Source organism: Pantherophis guttatus, chromosome 1, assembly GCF_059756535.1.
Source record: "Pantherophis guttatus breed Tessera chromosome 1, ASM5975653v1, whole genome shotgun sequence".
NCBI classification, from domain to species: domain Eukaryota; kingdom Metazoa; phylum Chordata; class Lepidosauria; order Squamata; family Colubridae; genus Pantherophis; species Pantherophis guttatus.
The window spans coordinates 186,081,909-186,101,490 of record NC_142063.1 but is presented as its reverse complement, the minus strand read 5'-3'; the positions used below and the strand labels follow the sequence as shown (position 1 = coordinate 186,101,490).

The 19,582-nt window shown below is 37.3% G+C and overlaps 1 protein-coding gene across 4 annotated transcripts in view; it reads left to right on the top strand.

Moving 5' to 3' along the window:
• PCNT (pericentrin) overlaps nucleotides 1–19,582 on the top strand; it is a 105,116-nt gene that overhangs the window by 5,919 nt on the left and 79,615 nt on the right. For all 4 annotated transcript variants that reach the window (XR_015731211.1, XM_087882219.1, XM_087882218.1 and 1 more), the window contains exons 7-13: nucleotides 916–1,006; nucleotides 3,996–4,260; nucleotides 5,084–5,171; nucleotides 7,393–7,609; nucleotides 8,862–9,100; nucleotides 10,448–10,914; nucleotides 14,425–14,971. Coding sequence is in view for 3 of the 4 variants with exons in the window: in XM_087882219.1 (XP_087738345.1) it covers nucleotides 916–1,006; nucleotides 3,996–4,260; nucleotides 5,084–5,171; nucleotides 7,393–7,609; nucleotides 8,862–9,100; nucleotides 10,448–10,914; nucleotides 14,425–14,971 (1,914 nt within the window). In the remaining variant the exon portion in view is untranslated. The remainder of the gene's footprint in view (nucleotides 1–915; nucleotides 1,007–3,995; nucleotides 4,261–5,083; nucleotides 5,172–7,392; nucleotides 7,610–8,861; nucleotides 9,101–10,447; nucleotides 10,915–14,424; nucleotides 14,972–19,582) is intronic.

The following is a 19,582-nucleotide window of genomic DNA, read 5'->3' as shown; positions in this document are numbered from 1 at the left end:
TATGGCACGGGTGCCTAAAGTGGCACACGAGTCATGTCGCCTGGCACACATGGCATCACCCATTCCTCTTCTGGATTTCTGGCGCATGCACAAGCAATGATGGTCTTTGTCAGCTGATCATCGGCAGTGCTGGAAACCGGAAGAGCTGGTCTTCTGTTTTCTGGTGTGAGCATGCACGCCAGCCAGCTGATCGGCGCGTGTCCATGTGCAGCAGCGAAAACCGGAACTACCTTATCCAGTGCGCACATGGCCCCTGGGCAGCTCATCTTCCTGGTCACAGCCCTGACAAGCACGCACATGCGCGTGAAGTGCTCCCTTTTCAGCACTTCATGCCACATGCACTCCCTTTTTGGCACTCGGTGCCGAAAAGGTTCGCCATTGCTGTCCTAGTGTCTCAGCAACAGTATGAAATAGTTTCATTGTCTTCTGAATCTTATTTAAATTTCCTAGTCTGGCATATCCTGGTATATCCTTGTCTGGTATATCCTAGTGGTCTCTCCTGCAATTAATCACCAGGCCTGGTCTTATTTCATTTTTTGAGATTAGCCAGAGTAACCTAGATGCCCTATAAAAATATAATTGTTATTTATGTGGCTTTGATAATTCACAGCATTATGATATACAACAAAAACTTTGTAGAATCATTGCAAAAAGAGTATGATTTTAAGCATTTGAGTCTGTGATAACTCAAAATCTGATATTTCTTCATATAATGGATTAGAAAAATTATCTCCACTAACTTCCTATATCTAAAGTATTATCAAATATTAATGTTCTTTGTGTACTGTACATGTGATCCAAATGATTCTTTCCTATTGAGTCTTCAGCTTCCTCCTTAATAATGTTCCACAGTTCATATAGTAACGTGTTAATGTAAAAACTGACTGATGTTGTAACTTATGATGACTTCTGTAGATACAGAAACTAAAGGCAGAATCAGAAGAAGAAATGGCGCAACTTTGGTCACAATTGGATGGCGCAAGGGCAAGCCGGCAAGAATTAAGTGGTAGGTTTAAAATTGGGAAATTGTAAATTGTAATTAGAATAGATTTGCTATAATTTAGTGAATGTATTTTGCTTTATGGAATGCTTTTTTTTAGTGTCTTATTGTATACTTAGAAAAGGAATCATTAATAGCTTCTTTTAAATTATATTATTTAAATTAACAGCATTTTAAATTATATCTACCTTCATTTTTGGAAAAAGATACAATTTTTTCATGTTCAAAAGTAGGGGACATATGTATCACAAACTCACTTGTAAATTTTTAATTTCAATTGACAGTAATGGTTGTTGTTCAGTTCCTAAGTTGTGTCTCATTCTTCACAATTCGACCAGGCTCCCCTGTCCTCCACTCTCCCAGAGTTTGCCCAAATTCATATTCATTGGTCGATGATACTATCTATCCATCTCATCCTTTTAAGAGTTTTCCACATGTTTGCTGGTTCATTTGTTGAGAACTGATTCCTTAGCTTTTCAGAGTAGCTTCTTTTTGCTGCTCTGATCTCCCTTGTTAATACATTTCTGGCCTGATTGTACAGCATTTTATCACCTTTTCTGTAGGCTTTCTCTTTGGAACGACATAGCTGCTTAGGTTTAGCTGTGAACCAAGGTTTGTTGTTACTGTATATTCGCAAGTTCCTGGTGAGTACACATAGGTCTTCACAGAAGCTGACATATGATGTTACAGTCTCTGTGAGTTCATCTAATTCTGCAGAGGTACTTTCAAAAATATTCCAATCAGTGCAGTCAAGGCAGGCCTGTAGTTTTAACTTTGCCTCCTCCGTCCAGGTCTTCACTGATTTAATTGTTGGTTTTGTGGTTTTAAATCTTTGCCTGTAAGCAGGTACAAGTGAATCATGCAATGATCATAGTGTCCCACAGCTGCTTGTGGTAAGGACTGATAAGCATCTTTTAGTGTTGTGTAGCAATGAGCAATTCTTGCCTCTAGTGGGACAATTGACATGCTGAAAGTATTTTGTTAGCTCTTTCCTTAAGTTTGCCTTGTTTCTATCTCCCAAAATAATGGCCAGTGAATCAGTGTATTTGGCTTCAACCTCCATAATTTGGTCAGCTAGAGTTCGTAATGCCTTGTTTACACAGGCTTGTGGGGGACATAAACAGCAATTAGAAGAAATAAGGGAAATTCATGAGGCGAATAGTATGGTTTGCAGTTGATAATTAATGTGTCTACGTTTTCATTACAGAATTTATATATTATATCCTGAGACCAGCTGTTGTTGATATATAAGCATAAGCCTCCTCCCTTCTTTTTACCAGATTGAATCTGAAACCCTGGGATATGCAGGCTGCTATCTTCAATTGATTCATTTAACCAGGTTTCAGAGAAGCATAGGGCTGCTGAATTCTAAAAGTCAGAATTGTATCTGTTTAAAAGGAGTATTTCATCCATATTATTAGCAAGTGAACGTACGTTGGTTGGGAAAATTGAAGGCAGAGGAGTTTTATTTCTCCTATTCCTTAATCTGTTTAAAATCCCCCCCCCCTTTTACCTCTCTTTCTTCGCTTCTTCCATTTGGTTTTTTTGGTAATCCATAACTCCGGGGAAATTCCTTCTTCCTGTGTTAGAATCTCCTCTGCCTTTGTAAAGGGGGGGGGGGAGGAGGAGAGAGAGGAGAGATCACAGAAAGCTGCTCCTTAAAGAAACGTTGCTTAATTTTTAGCAGATGGTCTCATGTGTAAGAAATCCGTAGTGAGTCGCAGAGAATAATTAAAAATAAACAAACCATTAACATTTCACCGAGGCAACATTTGGCGGCGCCATCTTGGATTCAATGATGAGGAGTTAGAGAATGATCTGGAGTTAGGGGGGGAATCACTCTTTCTCATACACATTTTTCCCATTTACTCAAAATCAGTCTTTGGTATTTCTTGCTTGGTTATCTTTCACCTCTTAAAGAGCTCTTGATGCTGTCATTGCACAAAGCAAAACTATTCAGAAATACTGCCATAGATAGGGAATTCTCCCAAGAAAGTTAATTGGATAGATGTAATTGGACAGATGTAATACAAGATGTATTAATCATAACATTATTTTGATTTGTTTAACTTGATAGAAGTGATGCAAGAAGTGTATGATATTAAACATTTGTGTCTGAGATCTCAAAATCCGGTATTTATTCAAATATTATGAAGGACCTAAAGTACACCTCCAATAACTTTCTATACAGTACCTTATCTATACATGTAGTCCTTGACTCAGTTTGTAGTTTTGTAGATCTTGCCTACAAGTGAAACAAAGTATTGCATTTCTTATGTGGAGAATTTTGTCTGTATGATTTTAAAAAATTCAATAAGACATTTCTTTCCTTCTTTAGGAACTCTCTTTTAAGGATCTGATAGAGCATAATGGAATCACTTTACCTTTATTAATTGCAATTGCACAACTAATTCATCATAGGTTACAAGATTCCAATCTGGTTTTCTAGTTTAATGCAGAATGTGCTATTTGTAACCTTACATTTCATGTTATCCCCAAAGCCCTTCTAAAAATTAATTTTAAATAAATAGTGAAATATTATGAAATAATTCTATATATTAATTTAATTTTGCAACTTTAGTTCTTGTTCTGGTCCCATCATTTTGTAATGTGCAATCTTGTTGTACCATGGAAAGAATGAGGATGCTTTTTAAAGAAAAAACTGATGAAAAACAGTCTTTTAATCATTTATTTCTCCTATAATTTCTTTTCAGAGGGCCAGCTGAGAAAATCAAATTATATTACAAACTTAAGCTGCAACCCCATAGATATATATCAGAGTCTACTGAATTCAATTAATTCATCTTTTTCATAGATGTGCATAGAATGGAAATGTATGTTTTTGTAATGAGATCTCCATGTTCAGAATTAAGTCCCAGTTTTCAGTAGTGTTTGCATTCAGTATTGAAACCTTAATAGTATAGGGATTGCATTTTTAAAAACAATTCAGCTGAATTAATATATTTAAAGTGAATGATATTTTTTTATCCATCAGAACTGAAAATACAGCTGCTTGCTCGTACCTCACATGTGGAAGAACTGGAATATCTGAAAAAAGATTATCAACTTAAATGGGATAAAAAAAAGACAGAACATGAAACTGAGTTGGAACAACTAAGGCTTTATTTTGAACAGAAATTGAAGTCTGTGGAAGAAAATTACAGAGAAGAATTAACAATGTTGCATCAGAGATTGCAAGAAGTAAAAGATTATTCCATAGAGGAGATGGAAAAATCACAAGAACAAGATATGGAATTTGGGTGAAGCTAATAATTTAATATTGCTATCCTGCTTTTGATTCCACCCCAGTATTATTTTAATTTCTTGTTAAAGAAAACTTTTTAGCTAGCCATGTTCACTAAGAATAGGAAAAGGTACTATGACTTCCAGAATAACTGTTCGAGTGACTCTTGAGCAGTTATTCCCCTATTTTACAGATATTGGAATTTTAGAATTTTACTGAGCACTTAGTGTGAAATTAGCTGTATATTACTAACACTTGTGTCCTCTAACCATCATAAATGAACATGAATTAGGAAATCTATATAGCTTTACTTTATGCTAAAGGTAAAGGTTCCCCTCGCACATACGTGCTAGTTATTCCTGACTCTAGGGGGCGGTGCTCATCTCCGTTTCAAAGCCTAAGAGCCAGCGCTGTCCGAAGATGTCTCTGTGGTCATGTGGCCAGCATGACTAAATGTCAAAGGCGCACGGAATGCTGTTACCTTCCCCCCAAAGGTAGTCCCTATTTTTCTACTTATATTTTTTATGTGCTTTTGAACTGCTAGGTTGGCAGAAGCTGGGACAAGTAACGGTATCTCACCCTGTTACGCGGCACTAGGAATTCAAGCCGCTGAACTGCTGACCTTTCGACCGACAAGTGTCTTAGCTACTGAGTCACCGTGTCCCTATTACTTCATGCTAGTATTTTCTTATTTGATTCATCATAGATTACAATATTGATACATATGTGAGGATTTTAAGATTGTCTCAGATTGTAATTCAGAAAGTTTAAATTATTCTGTTCTTAAAAGAATACTAGCTAAAGTTATTTTTCTGAATTATTCCATATATTTTATACAGCCCTTCTGTTACGCTATTGGAAGAAATGACAGAAAGAGAGAGATTGGATTTGTTTGAACAGCTAACTCAGCAATTGGAGCACTATAAGGTCAGTTACCAAGCAACAAATAGTATTTAAAAGTTATTTAGCTCCTCCATACCACCTGATTTCTATAGTGTAAAAATGCCAGGGTATGATTTGCTGAGAACATATCCTTACAGTGGAGCTTCCCACTTATTTATTTATTTATTTATTTTTCGTATTTCTATGCTACCCAACTCTCCGAGGTCTCTGGGCAGCTTACAACAAAGACAGTATAAACAATATACAATAAAAGACGTTTAAAAAACCCATAAACACCGCTCATGGCCAGATTTCGCAAGATCGCAGTGGCAAGATCAATGGCCCCAAGCCTGCCGGAAAAGCCAGGTTTTCACCATTTTCCGGAAGGCCAGTAGGGTGGGAGCGGTTGGGGCCTCAGGAGGTAGCTGATTCCAGAAAGCTGGGGCAGCCACAGAGAAGGCCTTCCCCCGCGGACCTGCCAGCCAACATTGTTTAGCTGACGGGACCCGGAGGAGGCCAACTCTCTGGGATCTTACTGGTCGTTGGGAGTTATGCGGTAGAAGACGATGTTGAAGAGAGCCTGGCCCTAAGCCTTATAGGGCTTTAAAGGTAATAACCAACACCTTGAATTGTGTCCTGTACTAGTCCTCCCAGCGCCTCCCTTACACAGTGCAGCTCACGGAGGATTGGTGTAATGTGGGAGTACCTAGATGCACCCACAACCGCTCGAGCAGCTGCATTCTGGACCAACTAGTCTCCGAACACTTTTCAGGGGTACCCCATGTAGAGCGTGTTTCAATAATCCAACCGTGAGGTGACAAGGGCGTGAGTGACGGTGAGAAGAGCCTCCCGTTCCAGATAGGGTCGCAATTGGTGTACAAGGTGAACCTGTATAAAGGTCCCCTTGCAGGTTGCCTATTACTGAAGTTGGAAAAGAGTGTTCTTGTTTCTGTTTTAAATGGTTAGGTTGAATAGTCAACAGTTGAATTACAGATAGTATTTGACTGATAACCTTGATGGAACTTGCCCATTACAGTCAGAAGGCATGACAGCCATTAAGTGAAGCATCCATATGATCACCTAACTTGCTACCCCCTCCCTACTTTTCCCAATGCAATCATTAAACATGTGCAAGGGAGGCACTGGGAGGATTAGTACAGGACATGTCCCAGGCCTTCAGAGGCCTCCCCTACCCACTGAGGCATTCTTTGCTCTGCTTCCCACCCCTTAGAGTCCTTACAGGCCTTAGGTCTGCTTCCCACCCCATCGGATCCCAGACTCTCCTCACCTCACATCATCCATCATACACTTAGCTTTCAAAGATCTCCAAAGCTTGGGTTAGGGAAGAAGGGCAAGCTGCTATGTTCCTGGGAGACATGACATGGTTCCAGAAGTGGTTGCCATTTTGGGGGCGGCTGCCCTGAATTGCAGGCACTCCAAAAATGGCAGCTGCTTCCAGGGTTGCGCCACATGGCCCAGGAACAAAATGGCCTTCTCTGCTTCCTCAAACTCTGGATCGCTGCAGATCTTTCCAGAACTCACATTAGGGAAGCAGGGCAGGGCTCTTTGTTTCTGAGCTATGTTGAATGGCTGAACTGAATTCTCTTTCTATTTGTTATTGATCAGGCCTTAGCAATCCATTTTTAATTTAAATGTGACGTGAAAAATCATTTTCTTCTGGGTGGTTAAAATTCTGTAGTTTTGAACTACCCAATTGAAAGTGGAGTGAGGGAGATGTTTTATTCATAGGAAAAAAACAAAAAATTTTTTGAAGAAAATAAATATATCATTTTACCACCTTAAAACTGCTCTAAAAACATTTTTTTTCAAATTTTTAAATGTGTAAAAACATAAATTCAATGCTTATGCTATTTTCATATTCCTTTTTATCTCTTTTTAAATAGATAATTCACTATAAAGTAATCACTTCAAATATTTTACTTGTGTTCTAAAATCATTATCATTGAACCTTTTTTCCTTGAATTATTTTATTCATTTCTGTACCTTAACTTTGTTTGCATTAATACTCCAGTTGTTAAAACAATGCTATACTTAATACTTGTTCAGTTCTCATTTTGTTTATGAAGATTCAGTTTTTTCAACCCGATTGTGATGTTGTAAAATGTCATCTGCATATTGTAGTATAATATTGCACTTTAAGCAAGAGTATAGATTGTGGTAATGTATAAAATAGTGCAAAATAGTTAAATTAGATAAAAATTTAAATTTCCTAGTCTTAATAATAGATTTCTCATACATACTCTAGGAAGAACTTTGTTCTTTACAACTGCGTTTGGATAAAAAACATTTACATGAGATTGAGTTATTAAGATCTACTCTCACACTCCAGTACCAAGAGAATATTATAAAGCTGAAATTGGAGCTCTCAGATAGATATACTTCTGAAATAGAACAATTGAAAAAGAAACATTGTTTACATCTTGAACAGCTCCATGCAAAAATTTCAGAAGAACACCTCAAAGGTAAAAGACTGTCTCATAAGCAAGCTGTGGTTTTTAAATGCCCTGATTTGTAACAGATTTACAAGAAAAACCTCTACACTATAAATGGGCACATTTTACATCAAATATCAAAGATAAATAATTGATTATCCACTTAGCCAGTAGTCATGTATTGTAGAGGAAGATCTCACTTATTGACCGGCTTGTTCAGCAACCAGTTGAAGTTATGATGCTGAAGAAATAATTTTACGACCAATGCTCATACTTAGAGACCTTTGCTGTGTCTCTTGCTCACATGATTGCCATTATAATCATTTTGTATTATCTTGTGTCTGACCTGTCTCCCCCTCCTCCCCCCCCCCCCGCAGAGTGGAGAGTCCCTGCTCACCCTTTGTAATCACTTCCCCTTTCTCTATGCAATGGGAGAAAAACAACAGGTCAAGTATAGGAAAGATTGCCTGGTGTCTCCTCCCTCCCCCCTACATAAGTTATATAAATACATTGAAAAATATATTAAAATATTTTATCGTGTAATTTGATAAACCTGCAACTAAATGGTTGAATTACCAGGTTATATTGTTTAGAGCAAAATTTTATGAAACCTTTTATAAAATTTACTGCAATTCTTAGTAGCCAGCTTGGGCCAGTTACTCACTCTCAGCCCAACTCATCTCACACAGTTGGTGTTGTGGGGGAAATGATAGAAGGAAGGAGTATTAGGTATGTTCACTACCTTGAGCTATTTATAAAAATAATAAAGGGAGGATATTCCTGATTTATTGCTTAGATAATAAGAGCTCTGTTAATCCCATCTCTAGAATTTCAGCATACTTTTAGATACATATATTTTCTCTACTGTCTCTTTAACTTGCAGAAGTAACTTTTCTAGATTGGCTTTCATTGGGACAGAACCAATATTCTCCAGCTACTTCATGTGGGTTGACAATTGTCTCTTATCAGAAAGTTAGATGTATGAATAATTTTAAGTGCATCATAATAGAAATGACAACATAGTTTCTTAGAATTCACAAGACAAGTTTTCAACTACAGTCTTATCACAGGGCCCCCCAACCCCCAGGCTTTTAGGAACCAGTCTGTGGGTGAGCATGTGAAACTTTATTTGCACATGCGCAGAATTAAGTTGCACACATGAAACTATTGCCTCCAACCCCTGCCACTGCCACCTCTATCAGTCCGTAGAGCCAGAAAGATTGAGGACTGCTAGTCTCTGAAACTCTCTTTTCTGTGCTTTAAAACATTTCATCATTTTCAGAGATTGCTAAAATTCGTCAACAAAGTACTCAAGATGCTGCACATCAGATAGAAACAGAGGTGGCACAGCAACTCTTGTTATTAGCGAATGAATACAAGAATGACCTGGGTGGTCTTCAGCTTGAGATGCAATCTATTTCTAGTCAACAAGAAGAAATAGAAGAACTGAAGAGAAAAAACACTGAATTAAAAGAAATCGGCATAGTACAAGAAAAGAATGTGAAAGAAGAATTAGAACAGGTATATACTGAGCAATGCAAAAATACTGCTTTTAGGAAATAATTTGTTTAGACACTGTAAGTAATCTTTATTATTGAAAAATAGTAAATCTATGCCATTTTTTTAAAATAAGGTGCGTGTTTACTATTTTTTTTATTTATTTTGTCAAACGTACGGGATAACAGGCATAAGTATAAACATGGATATGAGCACAGGTAATGAGTACAAATAAATGGGACAAAGGGTAAATGTAAATAAATAATTTTTAAAAAATAACATTTAATTTCAGAGTTTAAAAGATGGTTTTATTAAAGATGAAACTAGCTCAAAGATATTACCATTAACTTAGGTTATAAATATTCAGATTGCTATTGGTAATATAGAAAAAAGCAAACTGACTGTAGCAGACATTTTTCTAAAAGTCAATGACAAGGTCAGTAGATAAACATTTTTTTATGTGCAAGAAAGAGGAGTGAATATATGTAGTCCTTGACTCCTAACTGGTTGCTTAGCGATTGTTTAAATTTACAAAGGATCTCTCTCCCACCCCCCCAAACTACTTACGATTCAGTGCCAAAGTCACTATAGCCAGCCACATCTGGGTCACATCTTGGGTGCTTGGCAGCTGGCCAGCATTTACAATGATTTGTAGCACTCCATGATCACATGACCACAATTTGTGACATTTTTCCAGAAACTGGTGTTTACTTCCAGTTTCTGGGGGAAAAACCCGCCCCATAGTGAACAATGGGTTTGTTTTTACAACCGTGGCATATGCTTGACTATCACTGCAAAAATGATAAAATCTGGTCTGATCACATGATGACGTACTATGACCATAATGACTTACCACCATAATTGGCAGACTCAATTACAGTTATAAATCGAGTTGTATGCAAAGGAAGGTGAACAAAAAGTGGAGAAATCTATTTCTGCCCTACGAAGATTTAATAAAATGCTAATACTACATTTGCCTGCTGGACTTCCTGTGGGACTGCCTTTGGCACTCTTAGTTGCAATTTTAAGATCCTGAACTGGCTCTATCTATTGGGAGATTAAGCAAGTAGCTCCAGCCCTTAGCAAATGGTATAAGGAATGTGGGGTATGGCCTTTGCATCCACTTGGTGTTTCCTCCAGCTGCTGATTGTGCTACAGCAGAAGATTGGGGAGATGCTATTCACTGATAGTTGGCTGTGATTGTTTAATGTGGAGATGATTATGTTAAATGGTTCCCAGGATTTGAGGGAGTGATTGATGGAGGACATAAGATGGGTTGTGGTATCAGAGTGGTAACGGGAGGAGGGGGAAGAGAGAAATGATGACAATCTGGAAGTGGACAACAAATGGATTTTGTGTAATATTTAATAGATTAAGCATAAACTAATTGAAGATCATACAGCTGAATTAAGAAGAACTAGAAAATTGCTCCAGGAAGTGGAACAGACTCATAAAGCAGAAGCTGAAGAATGGAGACATGAAAAGAAGATATTGGTAGCAGAATCTGAAGAAAAAATATTATTGCTTCAAAAAGAGCTTCAAAACAAGGCAGAATATGAGAAGCAAACATGGCAAAGACAGTCTGACCTTCGAGAAGCAGAAATGACTTGTCTTCAAGAACAGCAGGCTGCTCTAATTGTAGAATTAGAGAAAACTCTAAAGGAGCAACAGAATACTATCCAGCAGTTAGAAGATAGTTTAGTGAATACACAGAAGACTTTGGCTCAATATAACAGTGAATTATCTTCCACAAAGACTCTCATGGCTGAAGAATTAGAAAAAGCCAAACAAGTTTTAGAAGAAGAATATAAGGCTAAATACAAAGAAGCACAAAGCAGGTTTGTAATTTTTCCTATTACTAATAACTTGATCATTTAGTGTAAATGCTTTCATAACCAACTCCCAAGGCTAGACCCTATATGTGCAGTTGTTTAGCTGTTTCATTAATATGTTAACCATCAATGTGTGAAATTAGATATTTTTAGAATGCCTAGGAAATCTATAGAATGCCAAAAATGGGACATTAAAGTATGAAACGCTTAATATTTCACATATTGCCTAGACATACTATGTAATGCCAAAAGGCAAACTGGCAAAGTATTAAAAGTATAAAATAGAATATGACATTCTAGCCTTCCTTGTCGCAACAAGTAAGTCAGGACTGGTCTTTTTCTTTTTTTTCAGTAAGATAGCCTTATGCTTTATTTTGCATTTCTTTTCATTTTCATACCCATCTTTTCAGTAAAAGGTTCAGTAAATGACTCTTTTTTCATACTTTTCAAAATAAATAGTTCTTGTTATTCTGCACAATGCCTAGCATTTATATACAATGCCTAATGAAAGTATATAGCTTATTAAAATAACACAGACATTTTGTACTTTTTTGGGGAGGTTGCCTCCCGTACACTTCTTTTAGATCATTTATTCCATCTACTTTTAGGTCTGTTTTGTCTATAACCTCTAGCTTTCTCTCCCCTCATCTTTTTCCCCCGTTGTTTTTTTCTATGACTACTTATTCTAACCCCTTTTTCTTTTCCTCCACTATCTTCCTGTTTCTTCCATTTCCTTTTCACATCTAAGATACTTTCCTTCTGCTCTAATCCCTTTTTCACCCTTCATTTTACTAATGTCTTCTTATTGTTTTCTTTTTGATTTTCCAATTCTGCATTCTCCTCTCTTTCGGGTGTTTCCATTCTTTCCTCATTGTCCTGGTCTTTACTTGTTATTCCTTGTATTACATTTTCCAGTTTTTGCTCTATACGATCCATACAGCCAGATATTTCCATCATCTCCTTACATTGTTCTTTTATAAAATCCTTAATGTCTTGTTAAATCAGCTCCATATTGTTATCTCCACTTATTTCCATTTTACAGTCAGTCCAGTTTTTTTAAAAAAACATCCAGGAGGGTCATCCACATCCCTTCCAATCACTTTTATTTGTTCAACAGTTTCATAATTTTGAAATTTAAAGTAAATTTAAAGTAATTCTTTATAATTCAACAAAAATAAAGATCCCATAGGTGCACAGTTCTCTTAAAAGCAGATGGTGCTCCTAATTCAACTTGGTCTTGCCTCTGCATAATGTTGATAATCCAATTTTAATTATTTTAAATTGTAAATCCAATAGGTGGGTAAATTTGATAGTAATAAAATAGGAACAAATTCCAGATCAAATTCCAATATTTTTAAAAATACCTTTTCAGTGTCACATCTTTACTTTGAGAGTTCAATTTATTATCTTTGTTTCCTTTTAAAAAATTCTCTTCAATATTATGACTTTTTTTTTCTATAAATGTGCTTATTCCGCCACTAGCAAATAGTCCCAGTATGCTTCCCCCTCGTATTTCTTGGGGATACTTTAAATAAATAAATAAATAAATATATATATATATATATATATATATATATATATATATATATATATATATATATATATATATTCACTTTTTCTTTTCCTGCTTAGTCTTGTGTATTCTGGTCATCTTCGATTTCATGGCAGCCATCGTTTGCTGCCACTGTTCTTTGCAGTCGGTTGAGGGTACTTTCCAGGTCAGGGAGAAGAGATGCGGCTCCTCTCTACCTGCTAGACAGTCCCCCTTTGCTTCACCACTCTTCCGGAGTGGCTATGGTCCCAATTAGGACCCTCTGACAGGAAAAGTTTGGTGCCAGCTGCACAGCTCGCAGACGAAGCTTCTGATACTGCCGGAAGTTCAACCGAAAATTTCCCTTAATTAAATTAATAAATTTAAAGGTGAATTTTGTTTTGCAGATTACTATTGCCACTAAATCTATAATCTATACATAAGATCTGTGTACAAGTTTGTATGTATAGTGCCACACTATCAGGATGACAAAACAGTACAGGTAGTTCTTGACCTATGACTGTTCGGTTAGTGATCATTTCAAGTTATGATTGGATTGAACAAATTATGGTTGCTACTGGTCTTCAGCCATCTTAGCAACCCTGTAGTCATGTGGCCATGATCTGGGTGCTTGGCAACATCTTCATAAAATCAGTTGCCAAGTACCCATCACATGTTCGCTATTTGCAAACTTCCCTCCCAGCTTCCCCAGAAAGTCAATGACAGGGAAGATTGAAAGTCATTGGGGTAAGTTTCCCCTATCTTGTGCACCTGCATCCAGCCCCTCCTCATTCACACCATGCCAACACTTGCATGTCATTCCCAATCTGCACAGTACCTCTCACATACCATTGTACATTCTCCCTATTCTCATGGTGCCTTTCACACATTCTCCCTAACCCTGCCTGACATATCCACTTAGCACCTGACTCTCTCCCTCATTCCAGCATCAGCTTCTTACCTCCTCCAAGACCTGGAACTTGCATCTTTCCTGGCAACTTGGGGATTTGGGGATTTTAAATTGGTTTTTAATATTATTTAATCTTTATCTATTGTCAGGTGGTTTTATTGTTGTGAGCCGCCCCGAGTCCTACGGGAGAAGGGCGGCATATAAATCTGACAAACAAACAAACAAACAAACAAACTGACTGGCTATGAAAAACCGGCATGAAATTACCTTGCCTAGTGATAGTGTGATTCAGTTAATGATGACAAATGGTATTGTAGGTGATGCCATCACTAAATGATACAGTTGCACATTATGACTGCATCACTTAGCAAAGGGAATTCCAGTCCCAATTGCCATTGTAAATCAGAGACTACCTGTAAATAATCTTATCTTTGGATTTCAGCAGAAGACTACTATGCTACTATCTTATCTTATCCTTTATGGAACAAACTTTCATAGAATCATAAGGTTGGAAGGGACCTTGGGCATCTTCTAGTCGAATCCCCTGCCCAAGGTTTCTTGAAAACCTCCATCAACAGAACACCCACAACTCCAGGAGGCAAGCTGTTCCATTGTTTAATAATTCTCACTGTCAGGAAATTCCTCCTTATTTCTAGGTTGGATCTCCCTGTGGCAAACCAACTGTTTTTTGTCTTACCTCCAGTTCTGTGGAGAATACATTGTCACCCTCTTCCTTTTGGCAGTCCTTCAAGCAATTGGAAGACTGCTGTCATGTCTCTTTTCAGTCTTCTCTTCATGGACTTGTATTAATAGCTTTAGTTGACTTGGTTTTTAAAAATTAGCTATACTTCCTGGTACACATTAATGTGGGGCAGAAAAAAGTAGATGGATGATAAGAGAAATAAATAAGCAGACTTCTTTTGCCTTGTGTTACAGTTACAAGCAGAAGAAATATGAATAGCATTTTAAGATAATGTTCAAAAAATATTCCAGATATTTTACATTATTATGTTATTTGTTCTTTGCCCTGTTATATTTTTGGTAATATATTTTGTTTGCTTCCTTATAAATCTAGATTTTTGGAAGAAAATAAAAAAAACAGAGCAGAACATGAAATTCTTCTCCAGAAATTGAGGGAAAAGCATATTGATGAGCTAGAGCTTCAAAATAAAGAGTTGCATCAAAAACATAAGGAACACATTTTGTCCCTTACATCCAGCCAGCAAGCTGAAATTGAAGTTCTCAAATCTATATTAGAAAGAAAACAACAGAACTGGTTAGAGACTCCTGTGGCTGATATCCAGAGAAATAATCAAGCACACATTACGCAGCTGGAAACAAAGCATTTATCTGATTTGAATAGTTTGGAGGCTACATATCTTTTTAAAATTAAGTTCCTGCAAGAAGAGCACAAGAAAGCTCTTGGCGGTTTACAGATAAAATTGAAAGAACAATTATTTCAGAAAGATAAAGAAAATGAAATGCTTTTGGCTCAAGAATTAAATACAATAAAATTTGCTGAAGAATTGCAGATTTGTGAAGACAATCTGAAAATAGAACTGGCTGATGTTCAAAAAGAAAAACATAAATTAATGGCTGCTGAACATGAAGATGTTCATAAGGTAGAGTTGAACAGTAAAGATTGCAATTGGTTTTGAGTTCTGATTTTAGCAATATAAGCCAACCTGGATATTTATTTATTTATTTATTTATTAGTCATATTTCTATGCCGCCCATTCTCCGAGGACTCTGGGTGGCTTACACCAAAGACAGTATACTAAATAGCATATTGCCCCCAACAGTCTGGTCCTCATTTTACCCACCTCAGGAGGATGGAAGACTGAGGCAATCTTGAGCCGGTGAGATTTGATCCGCTGATCTGCTGAACTAGCAGTCAGCTGAAGTAGCTGCAGTATTGCACTCTAACCACTGCGCCACCTCGGTTCTTAGTTATCATAGTTGCACTGTGATTATCTGTTGCATTACCCCCTTTTTTCCCATGTGCACACAGTTTTGCATCTTTAGGTCTTAGTTCCACTCTCAGGACATACTATCATCTATAAAAGATTGGATTAGTGGCTAGATCTCATCTTTTTAGTAGACTTGTAAGGCTATTCATTCTGGCTGCTGTAGTAATGGTTTCAGTAATCTGTTTGCACTTGAGAAACCATTCTTTCAAATAGCTTATTTAAGAATTCAAAGATGTAGGGAAGGCTTTTAAAGAGATGTACAGTAATGATGCAGTAACAAGGGTTTTTTATTTGATCCAAGCTATTTGATAAAACAACAGTTTGTATGTAAAATTACACATTTTTAATATAATTTTATTTATAGTTTTTTTCTTTGACATACATAAGTGAACAGTGTATTTTCTGGGTCAATTTACTTTATACACAATATTAATAATAATGCTATTTAGGTATACATAATAATCTTTCAACTTCTAACATTTACGTATATATAGTAATTTTATTATGTAGCAGTATACATAATATTTTCCCAATTTCTAATCTCTATCTCTATTTTCTAACCCTTAATAAAGCAAATCCCATATTAAGAAGTATACTGCATCTATCCATCATCTCTTGCCCTTTTTAGTATTTCAACTCTTACTGACTTTTTGACAAATCTCCCATGTTCCTTCCTTGGGATCTTGTATCCCCTTACATCAGTCACATTTAGTCTAAGTATTTCATCTGCCTCTATGTCTATCTCTCGCTGTTGAATCTCTAGAACACCCATCAATAACACTTTAATTACATCTGGGAGTTCTTTCTCTTTGTCCTCTTCTATATTTTGACCTCTTAAATAGTAATCTACCTATTCTATTTTAAAAAAAATTACTATCTCTTCCATATATATTATCTGTTGATTTATCTCCTCTATTCTTTCCTTTTCTCCTCCTAATTTCTCCTCTATTTTCTGAATTTTTTGTTCATTTTTGATTGTCATTTGCTGAGGGTTTCCTAGTCTCACATCTGTATCATGCATCAGTTTCTCCATCTCCCTATGGTTCCTTATCATAGCTTCCTGAATACATTGAAACATCAATAGCATTTCTTTTTGAAATGTATTTGTTTTTCCCTGTTGTAACATTTTGCTTTAATTTAATGGGCTAAAAGTTACTCAATCCCAAATCCACCAATATCTCAATTGTCCAGAACACCAAAAAGCCAATATTAGAAGAATTTGCTCAATCCCGGAACTGTTCCTCTGAATCCACGAATTTTATAGTCCTCGAAATCTGCCAATTTACTCCCTCTGAGTATCCAAATTTGTAAAAACGAACTTTTCTTCTTTCGCCTCATAAGATGTTCTATCAAACAATATTTATGATCCAGAATGGCCCACCAAATTTCCCCATGTCTCATTAATCCACAAAGTCAAATGTTGAGTTTTGAGAGCAATTTCTATTGTTTATAATCCACACTACATTGAAGATCTTCAAAAGGCTCACCAGTTACTCCCAAATAGCCAGAAAGCAAATAGATGTAGAACAAAAAACAAAAAGTTGGCCTTCCAGGTGTTGTTTGCCTTTCACTTTGTTTCCCTTCTTATCAATTCTGGCTTCTCGTCAAGGTCTTTTTCAACCATGTACCATGTTTCCCCGAAAATAGGACATGTCCCGAAAATAAGGCCAAGCCTGATTTTTGGGGTGGGCGTAAATATACGCTCTCCCCAGAAAATAACCCCTAGTGAAAGGATGGGTGTGGCAAGCACAGGAGACAGCCCTTCCCTTCCCCCGTCATCTCAGGGCTTCTTGTTCCGTTAATGGGATCAGCTGAGGCGCTCCAGCTGCCATTCAAGAAACAGCTGATTCGTAGGTCCAAAATGGCTTGAAAATGGGGAGGGGAGATTTTGCCTCTTATTCTGTCTGTGCTGAGCTTCAGAACAGGGTGAGAGGCAGGAAAATCCCCCCCTCCCCATTTTCAAGCTGCTCACAAAAAACACCCTATTCCAAGCCTTCAGCATATTCCAGGATTGCAACATTGAAGGCTCTGAATGGGGCGTCTTTGCAAATGGCTTGAAAATGGGGAGGGGGGATTTTCCTGCCTCTCCCCTTGTTCTGAAGGAAAAGATGGTGTGTATGAGAGAGAGATCCCTACCCCCCACCACTCCCATGGCAGCCACATTCCTCCATTAACCTGCTTTCCTGCTCCATTCTCCACTGCCACTTGCAGGGCAAGAAAAGTAGTCTGTGACATTACTTCCAACTTTGCGAGATCTTTTTATTTTATTTTTTTTTCAGGAAGTTGGAAGATCTGAATTTCTGGTTTGTGTGGAGAATTTGGGTCATTGCGGCTGCAGGCAAACAGGTGGTGGGATGGAGAGGGTGGGGCCGGTGGGCTTGCTGCCTCCTGCCCCTCAAAAATAACACTTCCCCGAAAATAAGGCCAAGCCCTTATTTGGGGGTCAAAAGAAAATAAGACCCTGTATTATTTTCAGGGAAACACGGTAGTAGTATAGTATCTTTTTTCACCAGTAGATGGCATCCCAGCTCCAAATTCCAGCATTAAAACCAAGGGGATTGTCAAATGATCAAAAGGTCCATTTTTCTTTATGCAATTTCTTCCAGTAGTCAAACATTGTCAGCAAATTAAAATCACTTTTCACAGTACTGAGAGTTTCAGTCCGGTCTTCCTATATTTTAAAACTTCATAGTCTTCCATTAAAATTTTATTTCTCTTTTGGATCTATAATCTATCTCCATGTGCTAACTTGCTGCTTTCTCATTGCTTTGGAGAGTCTTTCAAAAATTCTTTTACTTGGGGTTGAGTTTCTAATATAGAAGTTGAAAATCATCTCACCCAGTTCCAATCCTCTGTTCATGAACTGCTCCAGCTCATTAGTATTTCTTCTTCAGTTGCCCCAGCTTCGGTGTGGCCATAATGGCCGTCTCTCTTCTTCATTGGGAGGGTGCCTTGGATCGAGTGGCAGAGCCGCTGCTCTCCCGCAATCAGCAAGGAGTCCCTTCTTCGTCATCCCTCCAGGGTGACTTTAGCCCCTTAGGCCTTCTAACGAAGAAGGGTTGGACGGGATTCACGGAGCCTGCTATCCACGACTGTCTCGCTGCAATATCAAACCAGAAATCAAAATTACACATTAAGGAGTTTGCCTAAGGACCACCTACCTCATCTGGTAGCAACTCAAAAGTCAAGCTTTGTCTACTGCTGCTGCCCCTTTTCTTTGGAATGCTATCTCCAAAAGGCATAATAACTCATAAAATATCTCAGAAGTGAGGCTTTTAACTGAAAATTTTGATTGTTAATTTTAATTATGAATGCTGTTGGTTTACCTGGTTATTTTAATTGCAATTTTAGTATTTTCATTTTATATTTTATTTTTCAATAGCAGTACACTCAAATAAATATATAGCAGTTGTTATGATTTAAACATTATGACTTTATAAAATATGGGTACCACCATCCATAGTACAGGAATTGGTTTCACAGCTGTTTCCCCCACCATCACCACCACTACCACCATTCTAACTTTGAACAGTTCCTAAGTGTGAACGTTAGGTTAGGACTACTCATATGCTAAGTATAATAGCATTGTTGTCACTAGTTTCAGTTGGTTTCTCATTTTCTTCTCATGTCAGATTGCCATAACTAAATCGAAGGTCACCCCTACTAGTTAGTTTTAAAGTCTATGTTCTGAGTGTTCAGTCATTTAGGATATATAGAAATTTGGGTCTCTGTTGCACATGAAAGAAAAAAATATATGTAAGGCGTAATTGCAGACTTCCTGACCATCTTAAACATGTTCTATCTTAATTTTTGTGATTCTGATTATAATAGAGATTGCCTTTGCTGTACATGAACCTTGAGCCATGGTGGTGCAGTGATTAGAATGCAGTATTGCAGGCTAACTGCCCACAGCTAGGAGTTCTATTCTGAGTGGCTCAAGGTTGACTCAGCCTTCCATCCTTCCGTGGTCGGTAAAATGAGGACCCAGATTTGTAAACCACTCAGATAGTGCTATAAAGCACTATGGAGCTGTATATGAGTGCTATTGCTGTTGCTGTTGCTATTGTTATTGCTATGAAGCAACTAGTTGAAAATTGGGGCCAAATTAGCGTTGTCTGGAATTGTGCAACTTAGATCTGGTACCTTAGTGGTAGTTTACCACTAAAATGTAGTGAACTTAGATCTATGATAATGTGCAGACTATTAGAAGGCATGGTGACATAAACTATGAATCATTGCATTGTTTCAAGTTAGAACTAAACA